General features: G+C 42.4%; 1 protein-coding gene across 2 annotated transcripts in view; it reads left to right on the forward strand.

Annotated features, from left to right (window-relative positions):
• Window positions 1-16,812, forward strand: part of MCC (MCC regulator of Wnt signaling pathway) — a 366,135-nt gene that overhangs the window by 31,939 nt on the left and 317,384 nt on the right. For both annotated transcript variants that reach the window (XM_075601563.1, XM_075601553.1), the window contains exon 3: window positions 6,727-6,938. In XM_075601563.1, coding sequence (XP_075457678.1) covers window positions 6,727-6,938 — 212 coding nt within the window. The remainder of the gene's footprint in view (window positions 1-6,726; window positions 6,939-16,812) is intronic.

Below are 16,812 nucleotides of genomic sequence, written 5' to 3' on the forward strand. Positions count from 1 at the left end.
CAAGTAGTCTGGCCATCACGTGCAGCAGCGTGACGACGCTGCTAGATTTTGTTGGAGACAAATCTATTTGATTTTAGACACGACGGCCGCGTCACGTGACACGTTTGAACCAATGAGGCGACCCTCGGATGTGATGTAATGGCCGCAGCCTAAGAATTGGAAATGAAGGAAGGGTTGTTTGACACACAGATGTTTATCAAAGTAAATGTTGTTTTAATAGCACAGCACACAATTAGGACAACAGGACAATGTTGCCTCAGTGTGAAGAGCGCAAACACCTGTTAAAGACAAACGATCTCTCCTAAAACATTTGTATTTATACCTGAAGAAAACAGTATCCCTGTTTCATTCTTACTCATGCATATTCAGTGTTTCTCCCGCACTAGCTGCTGTACCTTTTTTTGTCAGCACTTTCCTGTTATCGCCTTTCTGTGACTTGGTGTAGGGGAATGGATAGTCTTTAATATGTTTAAGCAGATTTTAGTTAGTCAAGGTAATTGTGTGTGCAAAAGTCTTATCTTCAGGGAAGTTCAGTTGTCCATAGACCTTATTCAATGCTTCAAAATTCCCTGTAGCTCATTAAGATCATCTTGCTGACCTTCTTAAAACGTGAACCCATCCCTTGTTGGTTCATGTTTGCACAGTTTCATAATTTTACACCGATTCTCTTATGGTTGTCTGTTTTGGGGGCCTTATAGTCCAAGGTCCAACAGGTGATATTTCAGTATTGGGTGACAATGTATTTTGAGGTTCTCGTACCATCTTGGGGTTTTGTATTGGAACCTCTTGGGCTTTGCTCCCATTGTTCATCTCACCTGCACCTCTTGATGTGCTAGGTTTGTAATGCACATTTCACCCACTAGTCAAACTAGCATTATTTCTTTATGTAGCACTGATGCTGTACAAAATGAAAGAAATGGTACCAGGTCGATTTCTAATGGTGTTAAAGTTAATGCACTAATATTTTTTTTTTAATTTTTAAAATTATTTCTTTTTTAAATCTGATGCTCCGTTTAGGAGATATTATTATTATTATTATTATTATGATCATTTATTTATAACGTGCCAACGTATTCCGTAGCACAGTACAATAAGGTTGGAGGATGAAAACAATAAAATATTAAACTATTAACATACATTGTAACAGTAGGTAAGGAGGGCCGTTGAGCTTACAATCTATAAAGGAGGGTAAGTGGAAACATAAGGTGCATAAGGGGGATTAGAAGGTTGTGCGTCTCTAATAGCTGCTTGTTAGGTGAAGGAGTTGGCGTTGGTGAAGAAGTGGGATTGTGTGGCGGTAGAGCTGTGAGAGCAGGTAATGTGTGGGATGGAAATGCTTCAATATAGACATCAGTAAAATATTTCAGAAGACCAATAGCAGAGCAGCTTTAATCTCAATGAATAGCTGACACCCTTTGGCTGCCACCTTTGCTGCGACTCGAGCGTCTGAGTGGAAGTGAACACAGCTGCACAGCAAACAGACCCCAGACCTGCAGAGGGGAGGTGCTGCTGATATCCAGGTCTTTGAAGTTGTGTCTGTCTTTTCTGGATGATACTAACCCTGTTCACGCTGGAGTAGTGGACAGAAAGAGTGAAGGTGAAGCATTTTGGGGAGACTTTCTCTTAGGGGGCAGCCTTTGCTGCAACTCAGGTGTTTCTATATAAGCATTTAAATAAATACCAATTTTCCTTTAACAAATTACGAGTCACAGCTGTGGTTTTGCCTACTTTTTTTGGGGGGGGGGAGGGGGGGAATCAGCATTCATTTAAGCTCTGAGATACTTGTGTAACCCTCCTTGTCTGGCATCCTAAAGAGTTTACATCTCATTAATTGAATAAGTCTCTAATACATTGTCAGGGTGTTGGATTGGTGCAGGCTTGGTGTTAATACTGAAGCATTAGTCCTCCTCTTTTACCTCTGATCCATCTTCCTTATAGTGTCTGTGGCACTCCTGTCCTTTGTTCCTCTTCTGGACCTTGTTTCCTCTCCTCTCAGGCTGTCAGCCAGTCTTTGGTACTAAATGCCACCTCGTGGCTTTCTGGGTTAGAGTTCGCTACAGACCTTCTGGTCGGGCTGATCCTGCTATGCGCTGGGGTTACAGTTCTGTGAACCCCTTCTTGGCATAGGCTTCCTCCATGTGAGGAGGTTATTTGGACTGGGGCGCTCCCTAAATTTTGTGGCTTAAAAAGTTGTTATAACGCCTTACTCTATTGAAAAATGATAAGATAAAATATGGTTTTGGTGTTTGTGGTGCAAAAGGGTGTGTGGAAAAAAATATACTGGCCCTTTTAGTTGATTTTGTGGTCGCTGCTTGACCTTGGAGAAGGGAATCCCGTGTCCTTCTCAGCGTGGCAGTAGTGGTGTGAAGATGGTCAGCGCGAACCTCGTGGACCTCACGAGTGTAGTGGATCCGGATGCAGTATTAAGACAAGAATAAAAGAATAAAACACGATATTAGTGTATCATGTCCACATTGGGGGATGGGGGGAAGGGGAGTGGGAAGGGGGAGTGGGGAGGTGGGGTAAGAGTGGACGGTGGTGGGATGGATGGTGGGTTCCCACTTAACTAATCACAGAATACATAGAATATATGGATCCAGTGACTCACACGGGCTTGTGTGGTGTCTCTCCCTCAACGCTGACTGGAGTGGGTAAATACAGACTCATATACTGGAGTCTCAGATATACATTAAACTCACACGGCCTGATGTGAGTCCTTGCCCTCAGAGGAAAATATCCTGTATGGATGGTGTCCTGTTGTTTCAGCAGAGTTGTCCCCCGATGGGTGTGGTGTGTGAGTGTCTCCTCTCCCCGTGTCCCAAATTGCCAAAAAGAAATGTGCAAACCAAAAGTCAAAAATGAATTGAAAGGTCTTTAATGGGTTAACAGAGAATACATGTGCATACACTATGCATACATGTTGTGGTGCTAAAAAAGTATAAAACAATGCGATGACACAATGAACTAAACAGTATGTGATGTACTGAAGCAAACACAAAAAAGACTCTCACACTAAACAAATATACAAATTCACTTGCCCAGCATCTTCCTCTGCTGAAACAACAGGACACCATCCATACAGGATATTTTCCTCTGAGGGCAAGGACTCACATCAGGCCGTGTGAGTTTAATGTATATCTGAGACTCCAGTATATGAGTCTGTATTTACCCACTCCAGTCAGCGTTGAGGGAGAGACACCACACAAGCCCGTGTGAGTCACTGGATCCATATATTCTATGTATTCTGTGATTAGTTAAGTGGGAACCCACCATCCATCCCACCACTGTCCACTCTTACCCCACCTCCCCACTCCCCCTTCCCACTCCCCTTCCCCCCATCCCCCAATGTGGACATGATACACTAATATCGTGTTTTATTCTTTTATTCTTGTCTTAATACTGCATCCGGATCCACTACACTCATGAGGTCCACGAGGTTCGCGCTGACCATCTTCACACCACTACTTCCTCCATGTGAGCCAGGAGAGTAGGAATGAGCAATTTCTATTGTACTAGATGGCAACGGCACTGTCCATAACTACAAAAAAAAAATATATATATATATTTATTATGCCTGCCTCATTGTAGGATCATCTATTTACTAGTCTATATACACAGTGAGGTCCCTCCATAGTGAACTCCTCTCAGGACCTGACCTCCAGAACCTTCTCCCCCACGTTATATACCCTACTGTGATGTCACTGTCACCAGGCAGAACTTGTCAGGGCTTACTCTGAGTGAGCCTATACAGTAACCCTATACGGCCATAGTAATTGCAAGGGGGGATTACACGTGCCTCCGAAGGTACCTTCAATACCATTACCTGCCATGGAAACAAAATGGAAGTTTAAATCTCCAGCAGCACACGGGCCAATAGCAGGCCATGAGGTCATCGGTCAAAGCTTCCTACTGACCTGCCTGTTGTTGGAGGGTCTAAGTACCAGGATGTATCCTGCAGCACCTACTGAGGTAAGTATCTTGGGAACAAGGGGGCCACCGAGCTGAAATTGACGTGATTTCGCTCCGGGAACCCTCCTCTTCATACCCAATTTTTTTTTTAAATGCTGATGTAAATGCATATAGACTTCCTGGGGGAGGGGGGGGGGCTTGCTACTTTAAGCAAGTTCTTTTGAATGTAACAAAATGGATCTTAAATTGATGCTGAAGTGGGAATCCTTGTTCTCCTTTTCAAATGTTTCTGGAAATGTATTGTCATTCCTTGTAGGTAGTGACACCATTTGAGGAAGAAACCTGTGATATTGGTTCCTTTAAGGTATCTCAACCTCCAATGAATCCATACAAATGTCCAGGACCAATATGGCTACTAGAACTTTAAGCTGCAAATGTATTAAGATCTGTCTACAATCTGAGGATCTGGTCACATTTGGCTACAGTCTTCTTGTCACGCTTGTGCTCCTATACACAAGCCGAGGGAAAGGAAAGGGACCCGATAGCGAGGTGGGGGATCCGCAGGAGAGACGAAAGGGAGTGAGTTGCCGCACACTTGGGGATCGGCGCACGTAGTCACGTGAGCGCGCCACGCGCATGAGAATGCGCGACGCGTCCGGAGGTGCGGAGCCAAGCTCAGAGACACGACTAGCCCAGCTGCATGTGTGCACATGCTCTGGCAGCAGAGCGGGAATGCGCGTGTTCTCGGGCACCAACGCGGGGGAAAGCCAACGCTTCAGCACTGGAGTCTGGAACAGGCCTCTGCGTGGAGAATAGCAGCAGACCTTAAGAACTCAGGAACACAGGCCTAGCGTGGGGAGTAGCAGTAATGACCTTTGAGTGGAGGGTAGCAGCAGGCTTCGGGATACTCAGGTACTAATAACGAGAACTAGAGAGGAGCAGGGGAGGTAGAGTCCAGAGCACAAGGTAACAATAGAATAGCTTCTTGGAGGACGTCCAGCCTCCTTAAAGGCATAGTGCCAGTAACTGAAGAGTGCAGCAAATACTAAGGGTTGTTTAGGTGAATACTTTGGCCAAGGTATTGTAAGCCTGCCACCACGTCAAGGTAAACCCTATCAGCAGGTCCTACACTACCCAACGGTAAACTAACCTCGGTGGTAGAATGAGTGACTGTCTCAGTCTTCCGGAATCCTTGTAGCTGTAGGGGAAGGCTTCTCTGCTTTCCTGGGTCAGCACCCTTGTATGCTAAGGCAATGTCTGTCCAGGTATAGAGGTCTGCTCCCCTTTTTCTTGCTGCCAGCCTGCAGTCTTTGCAGCTCAAGACATCTGTCCTTCCTTGGTTCAGCCCCCAATTGTGAGACTCAGGAATCCTCTACCTGTGTCTCAGAGCAGGCTTTTTCTGATAGAGCTGTGATTAGGCAGGTGGAGTTGGTTGATTGCACACCAGCAATTAACCAGCACACTGCTGGATTAGAGGCAAATTGCTTTAACAGAGAAGTCCCTGTTACAGGTGGCGTGTGGAATTTCATGCTGATTTGGGTTCCAGGAGATTACGGGTTAAGTCCTGGTCATGGTAAAACTCTCCCATAGAGTTCCCTGCACCTAGTTTTTGACCCCAGTCCCAAAGTAAGTGTGTCTTTTTGTCTGTATTTTGTGTATCATTGTGTGTAAGCGAATTTATGCAGAATAAATTACAATTTATTTAATTACCTTGTTTTGCTCAATGAATGATCCCAGTAAAAAGGTGTAAATAACCTGGTCTCCCGTGACACCTTTAAGGGGAACATTAACCCATTAGTTCTGGAGAGCATGCAGAGCTCTAATACTAATTAGGTTCAACAACCTCAAACTGTGTTTTTGTAATGTTGCCACAAATGTTTCTCTGTAAACCAAGTGATGTGTTTGGCTGCCAAAGCCTACTATCCATTGTTCTAGCTGCGGCTGAATCTGTCACTCACGTACTTGTTATAACTTGACTAGGATTGAAAAGCAGTGTGGTCTCTTCTTCATCTCTCACCACACATGTGTAAGCCTGCAGCAGATCATTAAGGCAGTAGTACTGTTCAGAATGCACTGAGAATTCACGTTCTAGTACAACGTTGTTGCCCAAGTGTAACCGTGTTATTTCTTTCATAAATACACAAGGACAAATGCGTTATTTATATTGTATGTATGTATGTCTTTATTTATATAGCGCCATTAATGTATATAGCGCTTCGCAGCAGTAATACACGTTAGATCAGGGGTGCGCAAGCTTATCTTAATGCGCCCCCCTGTCTCCTCCGGCTTGTGCCCCCCTGCCTGCACGGCTCTGGCGTCAAACGACGCCGCGGGGGTCATGTGACGTCACGTTCCCATGGCAAAGTGCCGTCACGTGACCCCCACGGCATAATTTGCCGCCGATTCCCATGGAGACGTGTCGCTGGAACGAAGGTAAGTAAAAAGTTACAGAGGCCTTGCGCTATCCCCGGCATTTATTTTAACTGCCTGTGGGGAAGCGCGAGGCCTCTGTAACAGCCGCCCCCCCCTAGAAATCTCACACCCTCCCTGCGGGGCACGCCTCCCACTTTGTGCACCCCTGGATTAAATAATACTAATGAATTGAGTTGATCATTGGTGTACAGTACGGTGAACTGGAATGGTACAATTGGTGTTGGGCCATTACACGGACGTTCCAGTGTTCTACTCTGTATGTTATAGATCACATACTGTGCTCCTCCTGATGCTATAGTAGTTGTTTTTTGTGTGTGCTTGTACCCCTTCTGCAAATTGACCAGCCTGAGATTGCTTTCTATTTGTTCTCCATATGTGACACAGGTGCCTTATCTGCAGCTAGGGAGAGCTGGGAATATGACTCGGGAGCACGTGACCTGCAGAGCCCTGATCCACAGAGCCATTCCATCATACAGAAGTTTCAGGAGTTGGGGGGCAAAGCTACGAGCCAACAGGCAGCCTTGCAAAAACTTCTGTCACAAACCTCCAGCCTTACTAACAACGTGGGAGGAAGCTATCTAGAACTTGCCAACACCGTAAGTTTTGCTTCTACAGCAGTTAATTTCTTTCATGTTGTACAGTATGTACTGTAGCAATGCCAGGTATGATAAAACGTCACAAACCAGAATTTTTAACACAATCCAAACAAAGCCAACTTTGAGTGATGTTTCAATGTTTTAATCCTCCGGTGTTTCTTCATATTCAATATCCACGAGCTTCAGTAGCAACCCTTGATTGCCGAAAGCAAACTTCAACTTGAGTAACAATTCATTCCACCCATGACTTTTCCCACCACAGTGTCATCATCCTATCGCATCATCAATGGTGACCATAAAGAACGTTTCATTTTATTGTATGGGGATATCTGATGAAGAGACTAGTTGAATCTTGAAATGCTGTATTTTTCCTGTTCTTCTGCAATGTTTATTTATTGTATTTACATGTTAGGGTGGTGATATATAGTATATCAAAGGTTACACGGGGTGATTATAGTGTTAAGTTGGGGGTGGAAGAATTCGTTTTTTATTTTGTTCCGATGGTTGTCATTTTAGGGATTGTAGGAGTAGTTAGGAGTTCTTCAGGGCAACATTACAAGGGGTTGAAGCTGCGTTTGTGCTTGTAATTAAAATTGTTTTCTGGGGGGAGGTGGGGTTAAAAGCTGTCTAGTCTGAGCAAACATTAACCATCTGTCTTTGTGATCAGCATCCATATGAAATTGAAATAACAATCTTCATACATTTGATCACACGTATTGCCGCGGGGACAGGTGACAGGTCAAAAGTCCAGGTAATAATGAATACTGCCACGGGGCACTGCTTCATGGAGAGTGCGGTCCAGTCGGTGATCAGCTGATAACTCTTTGTGAAGCAGACCCAGTTTGCTGTATGTTTTATAAATACAATAAATATGATCTATATATTCATACATTTGATGCTGAGACAAATTGACCCAATAGAATTTTCTTGCACATTGTCAACAAGTAAATGGCGTTCTCTTCATAGATATTCCATCCCTCTACCTTTGCGCCTTTTATATAGGTGATTTTGCTTGCCAATTAGGGCAGAAATCCCGCCTACTTGGTCTTTTTTGTTGTTTTTTTTTGAGAATTTGAACCGTGGGGTCCTCGGGCGCTGAACGACGGGGCTAAGGATTAAACCGGCAACTAAACCTGAACGTTTCTCAGGGACCAGGAGGTACCTGGAGCTCAAAACAAATGGTGTGACCAAGCCCCGGAGGACACCCCTGTTAGAATTATGTGAAAACAATCAGTCCAAAATGTGGTGGGGGCGCGGCTTTAAAGATTGTACGCAAGCATACAGGGTCTCAAATATGTGCATGGTGAGAAGCAAGGAATTCGGTTTTATTATTACATTTGTAGGACATGCAGTGAAAAACATTTGTTTGTAAAATTTTGCATGGATAAAGATAACCATCATAGGGGCCTATGCAGAGAGCAGCGCTTTTTAAAATTGGAGAGGGGAATAAAAAGTAGGTTTAATGGAGAGTTTTATTCTCCATATGCAGAAATGGGCGAAATCCGCTATTTTTAGCATTACTGCATGTGGAGAATTGTAAATGAGGAGATGCGCGCAGCTGAAAGGGAAAAAAAAAATCGCGCATTTTTTTTTGTTTCCCTATAGCCGGCGAGCTCCTGCTTCTTGCCAACTTTAGTTGGCGGAGAAAATTGAAGAAAATCGCGCCAAAAACAGCCGCTAGATGGCGAGCGCGCCTTTCTGAATTTGGATATTTTTCAGACTGGCGAGATGTAGTTTCTCGCCAGCCGCGCGGCGAGATTTTCAAATAGAAAAAAAAATGGCGCTTTTTTCCTACCTCGCCATTTTCAGCTGTTTTTTGCGCGATTTTCTCCGGAAAATGGCGAGATTGTAAATAGCGCTGCTCTCTGCATGAGGCCCATAGTTTCATTGTGTATTTGTATATTTTGGGCAATGTTCTGGTGAAAGATACCTTCGAGAACCTGTATCTAAAGCAGTGTTTATTATACCAAGGGCTCCTAATAACACGTTAGTTACCCTGGGCATCCCTAAAGGGTTCCCTGCAATTTAGAGTTTTACAGTGAATTTACAATTACAATAAATTACAATGCATCTGATCTAACATGCGCTATTAGAGCGTTTTGAGGTTTCTCATAATTTCACTATATAATTTTAGGGTTGTTAACGTCTAAAAGGTTAAAAAAACACTGATCTATGGGTTAATGCAGCGATGCGCAAACTGGGGGGGGGGGCTGGAGATTTGTCTGGGGGGACGCGGGTGGTTGCAGAGGTCCCGCGCTCCTCCACAAGGCATTTAAATTAATGCCGGGGGATCGCGTGAGGCCTCTGCAACATAAAACTTACCGGGATTCAGACGCGTCTCCATGGCAACGCGGCGTCATTGACCTGACGTCACGTGACCCCGGAACGCCATTTGACATGGATGCCAGGTAGGAGAGCGGGGCGAGACAAGGGGACACCAGGCGGGGGGAGTGCAGCATCAAAAGTTTGTGCTCCCCTGGGTTAATGATTAGCACTCAGGACAGTGTTCCTTGCTTGAGCAACAAATATGTAAAATGAGCATTGTCTAAAGGTATGCTGGAGGAGTAACACATGTGTTGTGTAAAATATAGAGGCACATTCATTTAAATACAAGGGAAAAAAGGAAAAAGCACAGACACGCAATCGTGGTTAATGGTTAATCGAAAAAGTAGCGTGGGACTGTATTGTTATGGTGATTATACAATTTTATTCTTTAGATATTGGCATTACCTCCTATTTTTCTTTATCCATTTGAAGTACAGTACAGTGTGTGTGTGTGTGTGTCCTAAGTACTGTACTGTTGTAAGTGGACTATACAAGCAGAACTACGGACTATTTTGGACTGTAACTTGCTATACTTAAGTTTCATCATTAATTAAATAATTTTTCTTAGTAGAGCTGTTTACCTTCCTATTCACACATTTTCCACTTCTGTGGCAATTCAAAATGAGTGTTTTTTTGTCTTTATCATATTTAACACAAATTCACTCGTATAAATCGCTATTTTTTTTTTACTATTCACTGTTTAATACAAATAAACTTTATGCACGAATATATACATTTTTATACGCTATTCAGTTTTATAATCGTTCTATAGTTTTATTCTCCTCACATCTAACAAAGATCTTACATTCATTTAAATGATAAAGATTTCCCCCCACTTTCAATGTTTTAATTATTCTGCGGGTCATTTTCTGCAGTGTACATTTCCGTCTATTAGCACGTATTTAAATTAAAATGAACATAGAGCTCAGCAAATGCCTTTTAATTCTAGGGACTTGTTTTCAACAAAAAGTCATCCAAGATTCCTCCGGGAATCCAACGTCAAATTATAATGCCAGAAGTCTAATTAACAAAGAACAGCTAGTATTCCAAAGATGAAAGTATAGAAGGCAGAAAGTGTTTAGTATACCAAAACTCACTGCTCTTTTTATTCATATCCTCAAAACCAGGGCTCTCACAATGCATATCAGCATTGGTGTTATGTCTAAACACCCATCTACACAGACATTTGAAGAGCGAATTTCCCGATATCGGTGGTTACTGGCTTTCTCAGAAGGAAACTACCACAAGACATTTCTCTGTGTTGCAGGCTTCTGCACATGCTTTTCAAACTATGTCGTCATTGAAGACTTCCCTATTTTGTCGCCTTTGCATGATTTGGGTAGGGAAAAGCCAGTATTTAAAGATATATATATATATATATATATATATATATATATATATATATATATATATATATATATATAATATATATATCTGGCAGAGTTAATTTTGGAGGTGAAGATTTGAGGAAGATCGGGACTCTGCACAACAACTTTGCAACTGAGAAATTTACTTTCCAAAAGCTGTGATTCTTTGTACTCTCCCTATCCTCCAGTACCTGGGAAGTCTCTCCTCCTGCATCTAACTATGCCCCCTCACTATTGCTTTTTCTGTTTACTGTTTCCTCACTCCTTTGTGAATGTATCTGTTCTCTCCAACTTCCCACACCCCACTGCACCATTATTTATACACCTTTCTTCCATCAACCTCTTTACCCCTCAATAAAAACACACCCACACAAATCCTCTATTCACACCCTTTATCTACTCCTTCCTGCTGCTGGGGATCTCCCCTAAGCCTGAAGCCAGACATACACACCTGATTGTATGAACCTACCCAGCCTAGAAATATTGCAAAGCAAGTATAAACCAACCTCACACTGATAATACGCATCAAGGTTGTAAATTGTGTTAACCCTCTCATTTTAATACTGACTAACCTTAAAACTTGCCCCACAAATCAAACATCCCAATAGCCTGCACTCATGGTAACTGTCCCACACTCAGTCACTCCTACCACCCATTGTGACCAAGCACTGCCATCTACAGCACTTATTCCCTCACCTGCTGTCTCTGTAACTTCCCCATCAAACCTCTTAGATTGTAAGCTCTTCTGGGCAGGGATTTCCTTTCCTATTGTCTGATTTTGCTGCCCTTATTGTATTATTATAATTTCCTCTACTGTATTCTTTGTGAAGCGCTGAGTACACTTTTGGCGCTATATAAATAGACATACAATACAATATATTATATACATATTTGATAAATTTTTTATATGTATATATTCATTAAAACAGAAGCTGTAATACAGCAGCAGTTCTATTTGCAAATTCACCACCTAATGTATACTTATTATAACCATGTATCAGAAGTCCATTTATCACAATAAATATATTAATTCTCTTTCTCCTTGGTTGGAATCTTTTATGATAAATGGTTGTAGCAGGTTGGGTTACCAGCATGCTAACATCATAGTATTAGGTATATTATAAGTGTATATGCACTTGCCCTTGAAGTGAAACTTCTTTGCTGGCACCTCCAAAAAATTTCCTAGCACAGATCTCCATCGTGACGGAAGTGACGTGGGTGGCCTGTGTTGACTGCGCAAGTGCAGAAGCATCCGGCGCATGACGCGCCTGCACAGTGGTGTCTGCTGCATCACACGCATGCACAGAGCCAAAGAGAAAGTGAAAGAGACTCCCCCACCCCCCTTTTTCAATCTATGATTACAATTTCTAGCCAAAGAGAGGGTATTCTGCAAAGTGCTGGCCTCACAGATTGGGGGTGGATGGTTTCTTATAGAGGGCACATGTATTCCTGCCTTAAAGTCCCCCCCCCCCCCCCTATGTCTCCTGCAGCAGTGCTTAGATTGTAAGCTCTGTGGAGAAAATGTCCTCTCCTGTGTCTGGATATCGGTCAGTGGTGATGCTGGTTCACTGGAGATTACACAGTAACACTAGATACCAATAAAATATAGTAAAACTTTTAGTTTTATGCTAAATCGGACTCTGGTCTTTATCATTCAGCAGTAGAACATTTCTTTAAATAAAACCACTTTTTTTGGGGAAGGAAATTCCTTTGAGTGCCATTCATTTTTAATAATATATATATTTTTTTTAAGTTATGGTGGGTGAAAAAGGCAACAAAAAACCTCCACGGTGGAGGTTTTTTGTTGCCTTTTTCACCCACCATAACTTAAAATGTATATGGTAAACCTACCCAGCCTAGAAATATTGCAAAGCAAGTATAAACCAACCCCACACTGATGATACGCATCAAGGTTGAAACATGTCTGTGAGTGGTTTGACTTGCTTTGCTAGTCCCATGCTGTGATTAAAAGCTGTGTGAACGGAGATGCATTTGCTTAAATGGGCTCCATGTGAATGGATATTCCAGGCAAAAGTTGACACGTGTGCTCATTTGCATGTCATTTCCCAGAATCCCTTGCTGCAGTGGGAGCACTGTATGCGAGGTGATTATGGTGAAAGGCCGGGTTGCAGACCTGTATAAGACATGTGAATGTGCTCACAAGCGATCTTTTTATTTGCTCCCGCTCCCCTGCTGTTTTGGATACAGCCTGTGGAGGGCATCGGAACGTGTCCTGTTTTAGGGTTTAGAGTGGACGAGTATACGGTTCATATAGAAATATTTATCAATTATTTTCACTCATATCACTTGATTTCACTGTTTTACAGTCACTGATATGACGATGTTATGTTAGACGCTGTTATTTTTGTGTTTCACATTCACTTCCATATCACATATGAGAGTTTGATTAGATGACATTTCGCTTAACTCGTGTAGAGCGCCATTCCATAATTCTTTCCACTTGATTATTTACCTTGTTGGAAGCAGCAACGACAATTCAGTTGTCATTGAGACTTGCAGCAGAGTGTGCTCGTTATCCTGATTTCTGTAGTACCTTATGAAGAACATGAATCATTCAGCATGTTTTACCCAGAAGTCCAATTAACGGAGCATATTTCGGTTACCCCAGAGTATGATCTCAATTATTTATGGAGTGCCGGAGGACACTGGCATTCACATGCACGTCCTGTTTGTTGCAGTAGTTATCTGTATATTTGGCCTTTTCACCGTAGCCCATCAAGGTGTACAGATGGTCATACTCCCCCTAGGTTATATGAAAGCAGATCCATTATGTGCTCGTACAACAGATCCGATCAAATGAAAACTTTTTTTTTTTTAACCAATATTTAGCTGTGATGAAAGTAGCTCTTTTCCTGTTGGAATATGTACTGCTCCCAGGTTGAAGCTGTTTTCCCATGGAGGTATCACTCAGTGGCACGCAATATTCACAGATTTAAATATATGTGCTTGCACCCTATGTAGTCCGAATACCTTGTGCTCTCACACCTGTGCTCACATTGTCACGGCATCAGGGGTGGCCAACTCCAGTACCCAAGGGCCACCAACAGGTCAGGTTATGGATATCCCTGCTTCAGCACAGGTGGCTCATTGACTGACTGAACCACTTTTGCTGACGCATGGATATCCTTAAAACCTGACCTGTTGGTTCCCCTTGAGGACTGGGGTTGGCCACTCCTGCTCTACATGTTTACCAGCAGAGTCTGCAGTAATGTGAGGCTGCAAAGCTTCCCATCAATTTCCTTTTTTAGGATGACCTTACCACTCGACCCCCTTTATGCTGCGTTTGGCTTCACAGACCAGTGTTGATGTTTTTGAGGGAAGGAGATTTTTATTAAGGGAATTTAAAACACTATATGTTTTTGTTAAGGCAGCAAATAATTTTTTCTCTGTGTCCTGGAACAGCATTGTATATTTTCTGTATATTTTTTCTGCTCTCACTCAGCTCTCCCCAGGGAAAGTTGCATGTTTTCCCTGTTCCAAGCAGCCAGTGCTCCTGTGTGAATTGCAACATAGTTGTTACATATTACTTTTTCCACATGCCACTAGTCGGTGGCTCTGGCAACCTCCCAATGCTCATAGTTGAGATTGGTTTAGCCCTCTCCACCTGCGCGTCTCTGTATTTTATTATGCCCCTTGGCTTGTTCCTGTCTGGAAAGGAAAGTGTGCTCTCTCTTTTCAACAGCAGCCAAAGTGAGTAGACATATCTTCCACTGCTCCCTTAGAAAGGGATTCCTTTTTATCTTCCCCTCAGAGAAGCACTTCCTCTCACAAAGAAAGCATCTTCATCGCACAAAGGCTAATTCTCCTCGCAAGAGACCTTTCCTATTATAATCTACATGCAAGTACTTTTATATTCTGTTAACCCCACTCAATAAAGTTGAAGAAAATAGAAGACTTTGTGTGCTTTAAAAAGAGGATGAGTTTATGCTACATTGATCTTCTCACCTGTTACAAGTGAGCCTGGATCCAGAATACTCTGCATATTTATTTTTATTTTTTTTGTCTTTGACATGATTGGATTTAGGCAGCCTCCTAGTTCAGGATACACAGGTCTTCACTGGGAAATCCCTCAGTTTCATTTCAGGTTTCAACAAAAAAGGCCACAGACCAAAAGCTGCCGGAAGGCCAATACAGATGGGGGACTGTTACCCTTCCTGATTGGATCACTGGCAGGAAGCGCCCTAAAGGCACTATTGGAAAAGGATGCCTCCTTTAAAAAAAAAAAAAAAGTCAGGCATGGATGCTACAAACACCTAATAATAATTAATAGCACTGGATAAGACAGTTACGTTTTGGGAGTTGAACTCCCTCTAGATTGTGGATGAGTGGGACGAGCTGCTTCGACAGACAGGCGAGATGAGCGGTTCATCTAATCCACCGGAAGAAATGAAAATAATCTGTGTGTTCTGAGTCCAGGAATTGTGCTTTAATGCGCTGATGCTAAATAACATTGAGTCTGAGCAATGCAGAATAGTGGATTTCTTTCATTAGAGCCCTTTTAAAAGAAAAAAATGAAACCTAAGCATTCTGAGAAATATTTTTATACATAAACAGCAAGTACAGTATTGTGTGTTTTTTTTATGGGATGGTAATTTGCAACCAGACATACCAGAAATTGTACTACCAAGTCCAATCATATATTGTTATGGTAGTTTTGATCAACAAACCTCATACAACACAGGGTTTGAAACATCCATAGCTCTGGAAACAAAAACGTGGATATTAATCTTTTCATAAGTTTACGTTCAGTTTGAATCAATTATGGATTTGATTTAGTTGTTTGCGTTTTAGAAAAAAAAGTCTCTTCCATCCCCCCCCCCTCTGGATTTCGAAGCATATTGGAAGTGTGACATGATAAGAATGTAAAGTGCAGATTTCTGACATTGACTTGTCTTAATTAAAGTAGTAATCTGTTTCGGGAAATCCTCAATTCACTTGATGTAACTGTTCTTGCCAGCAAAAAAAAAAAACTGACTGTAGCCAAAGTAGGCAATCAATAAGGGAACTGTCACCCGTAGTAAGTGCCTCTCAGACATGATGTTACCAACATTTTCCTGAAGGTGGCAAGATAAATGGAGCGGCACAGTTCTATTCCACGGAAACGCAGGAGGAGGTGGGAAAAGATCGAACAATAGGGACTGTTGCATTGAAACAGAAGTGCTAGCTACTCGGCCTCTTCTATACACATGGCTAAGAACTTACAAACCAATGGGAGCCACCGTACTCAAACAAAGCACTGGATAATTACAATAGAGACGGGGATATGCGCAAAGATTAAAAATAATATTATTTTGCCTACAGATGCTCTACCTGAGGTCTGAAGCTGTGGGATCTTCCTTCCTTGTTGTTTATTTCTGACATCTATTCAGGAGCCCCTCTTTTGCTCGTTGGCACAATAGGTTTTAATAGTTCCGCTGGAATTTTGAGTTGTACGATTGGCTGGATATCGTTATTTGATGATAATCATTGTGGCCATAGTCGCATTTTCCCATTCTAAAGTCTGCGCTTTATTGGTCACTCTGTTGTTGCGGCCACATCCATCCGTCGCTTCCCAAAGAAAGCAAGAATGCGTTCTGTTAGTCCGTGATCCATACTGGTTATCTCTTCACTTTATCCCGAGTGTCAGGCTGTGCAAAACATTAACATAATTAGGATATTTGTAATGATTAATGTCTGTATCAAAGGCAGGCATGGCCAGCTCGTAAATGTTTCTCAAGCTTAATTATGTTTTAAGAGGGTTGTAATGGCCATGACCAAATGTTAGATTACTGCTGAAAAACAAGTGTGGCGTGTTAAAACATCTCATTTATTTTTCTTTTACTTACAAACTCAAATAGGGGTACAGTGAGATGATTATTCCCTGCTGTTTCAACATTCCAGCTCCGCATTCTGTAATGAGCTTCCCCATTTTATCTTAACAAACAGAAGTAATTGCCTCCTTCCACTTCCATTTTAGTGAATGTGTTACTCTCTGTTGCCGCACTGTCTCCGCTGTTCAGGGTTATTTCCTTTGGGACACGATTACTCTCTGTTAACTCTATGCTAAATGATCCAGCATAACAGCCAGTGTTATTAGGGTCGCCCATTGGCAATATTTCAGTACAACTTCGGGCAGGCCAGTTTTTTGTTTTTTTTCCCCCCCTCCCATTTGGATGGTGGAT

This window comes from Ascaphus truei, chromosome 1 (assembly GCF_040206685.1).
Source record: "Ascaphus truei isolate aAscTru1 chromosome 1, aAscTru1.hap1, whole genome shotgun sequence".
NCBI classification, from domain to species: domain Eukaryota; kingdom Metazoa; phylum Chordata; class Amphibia; order Anura; family Ascaphidae; genus Ascaphus; species Ascaphus truei.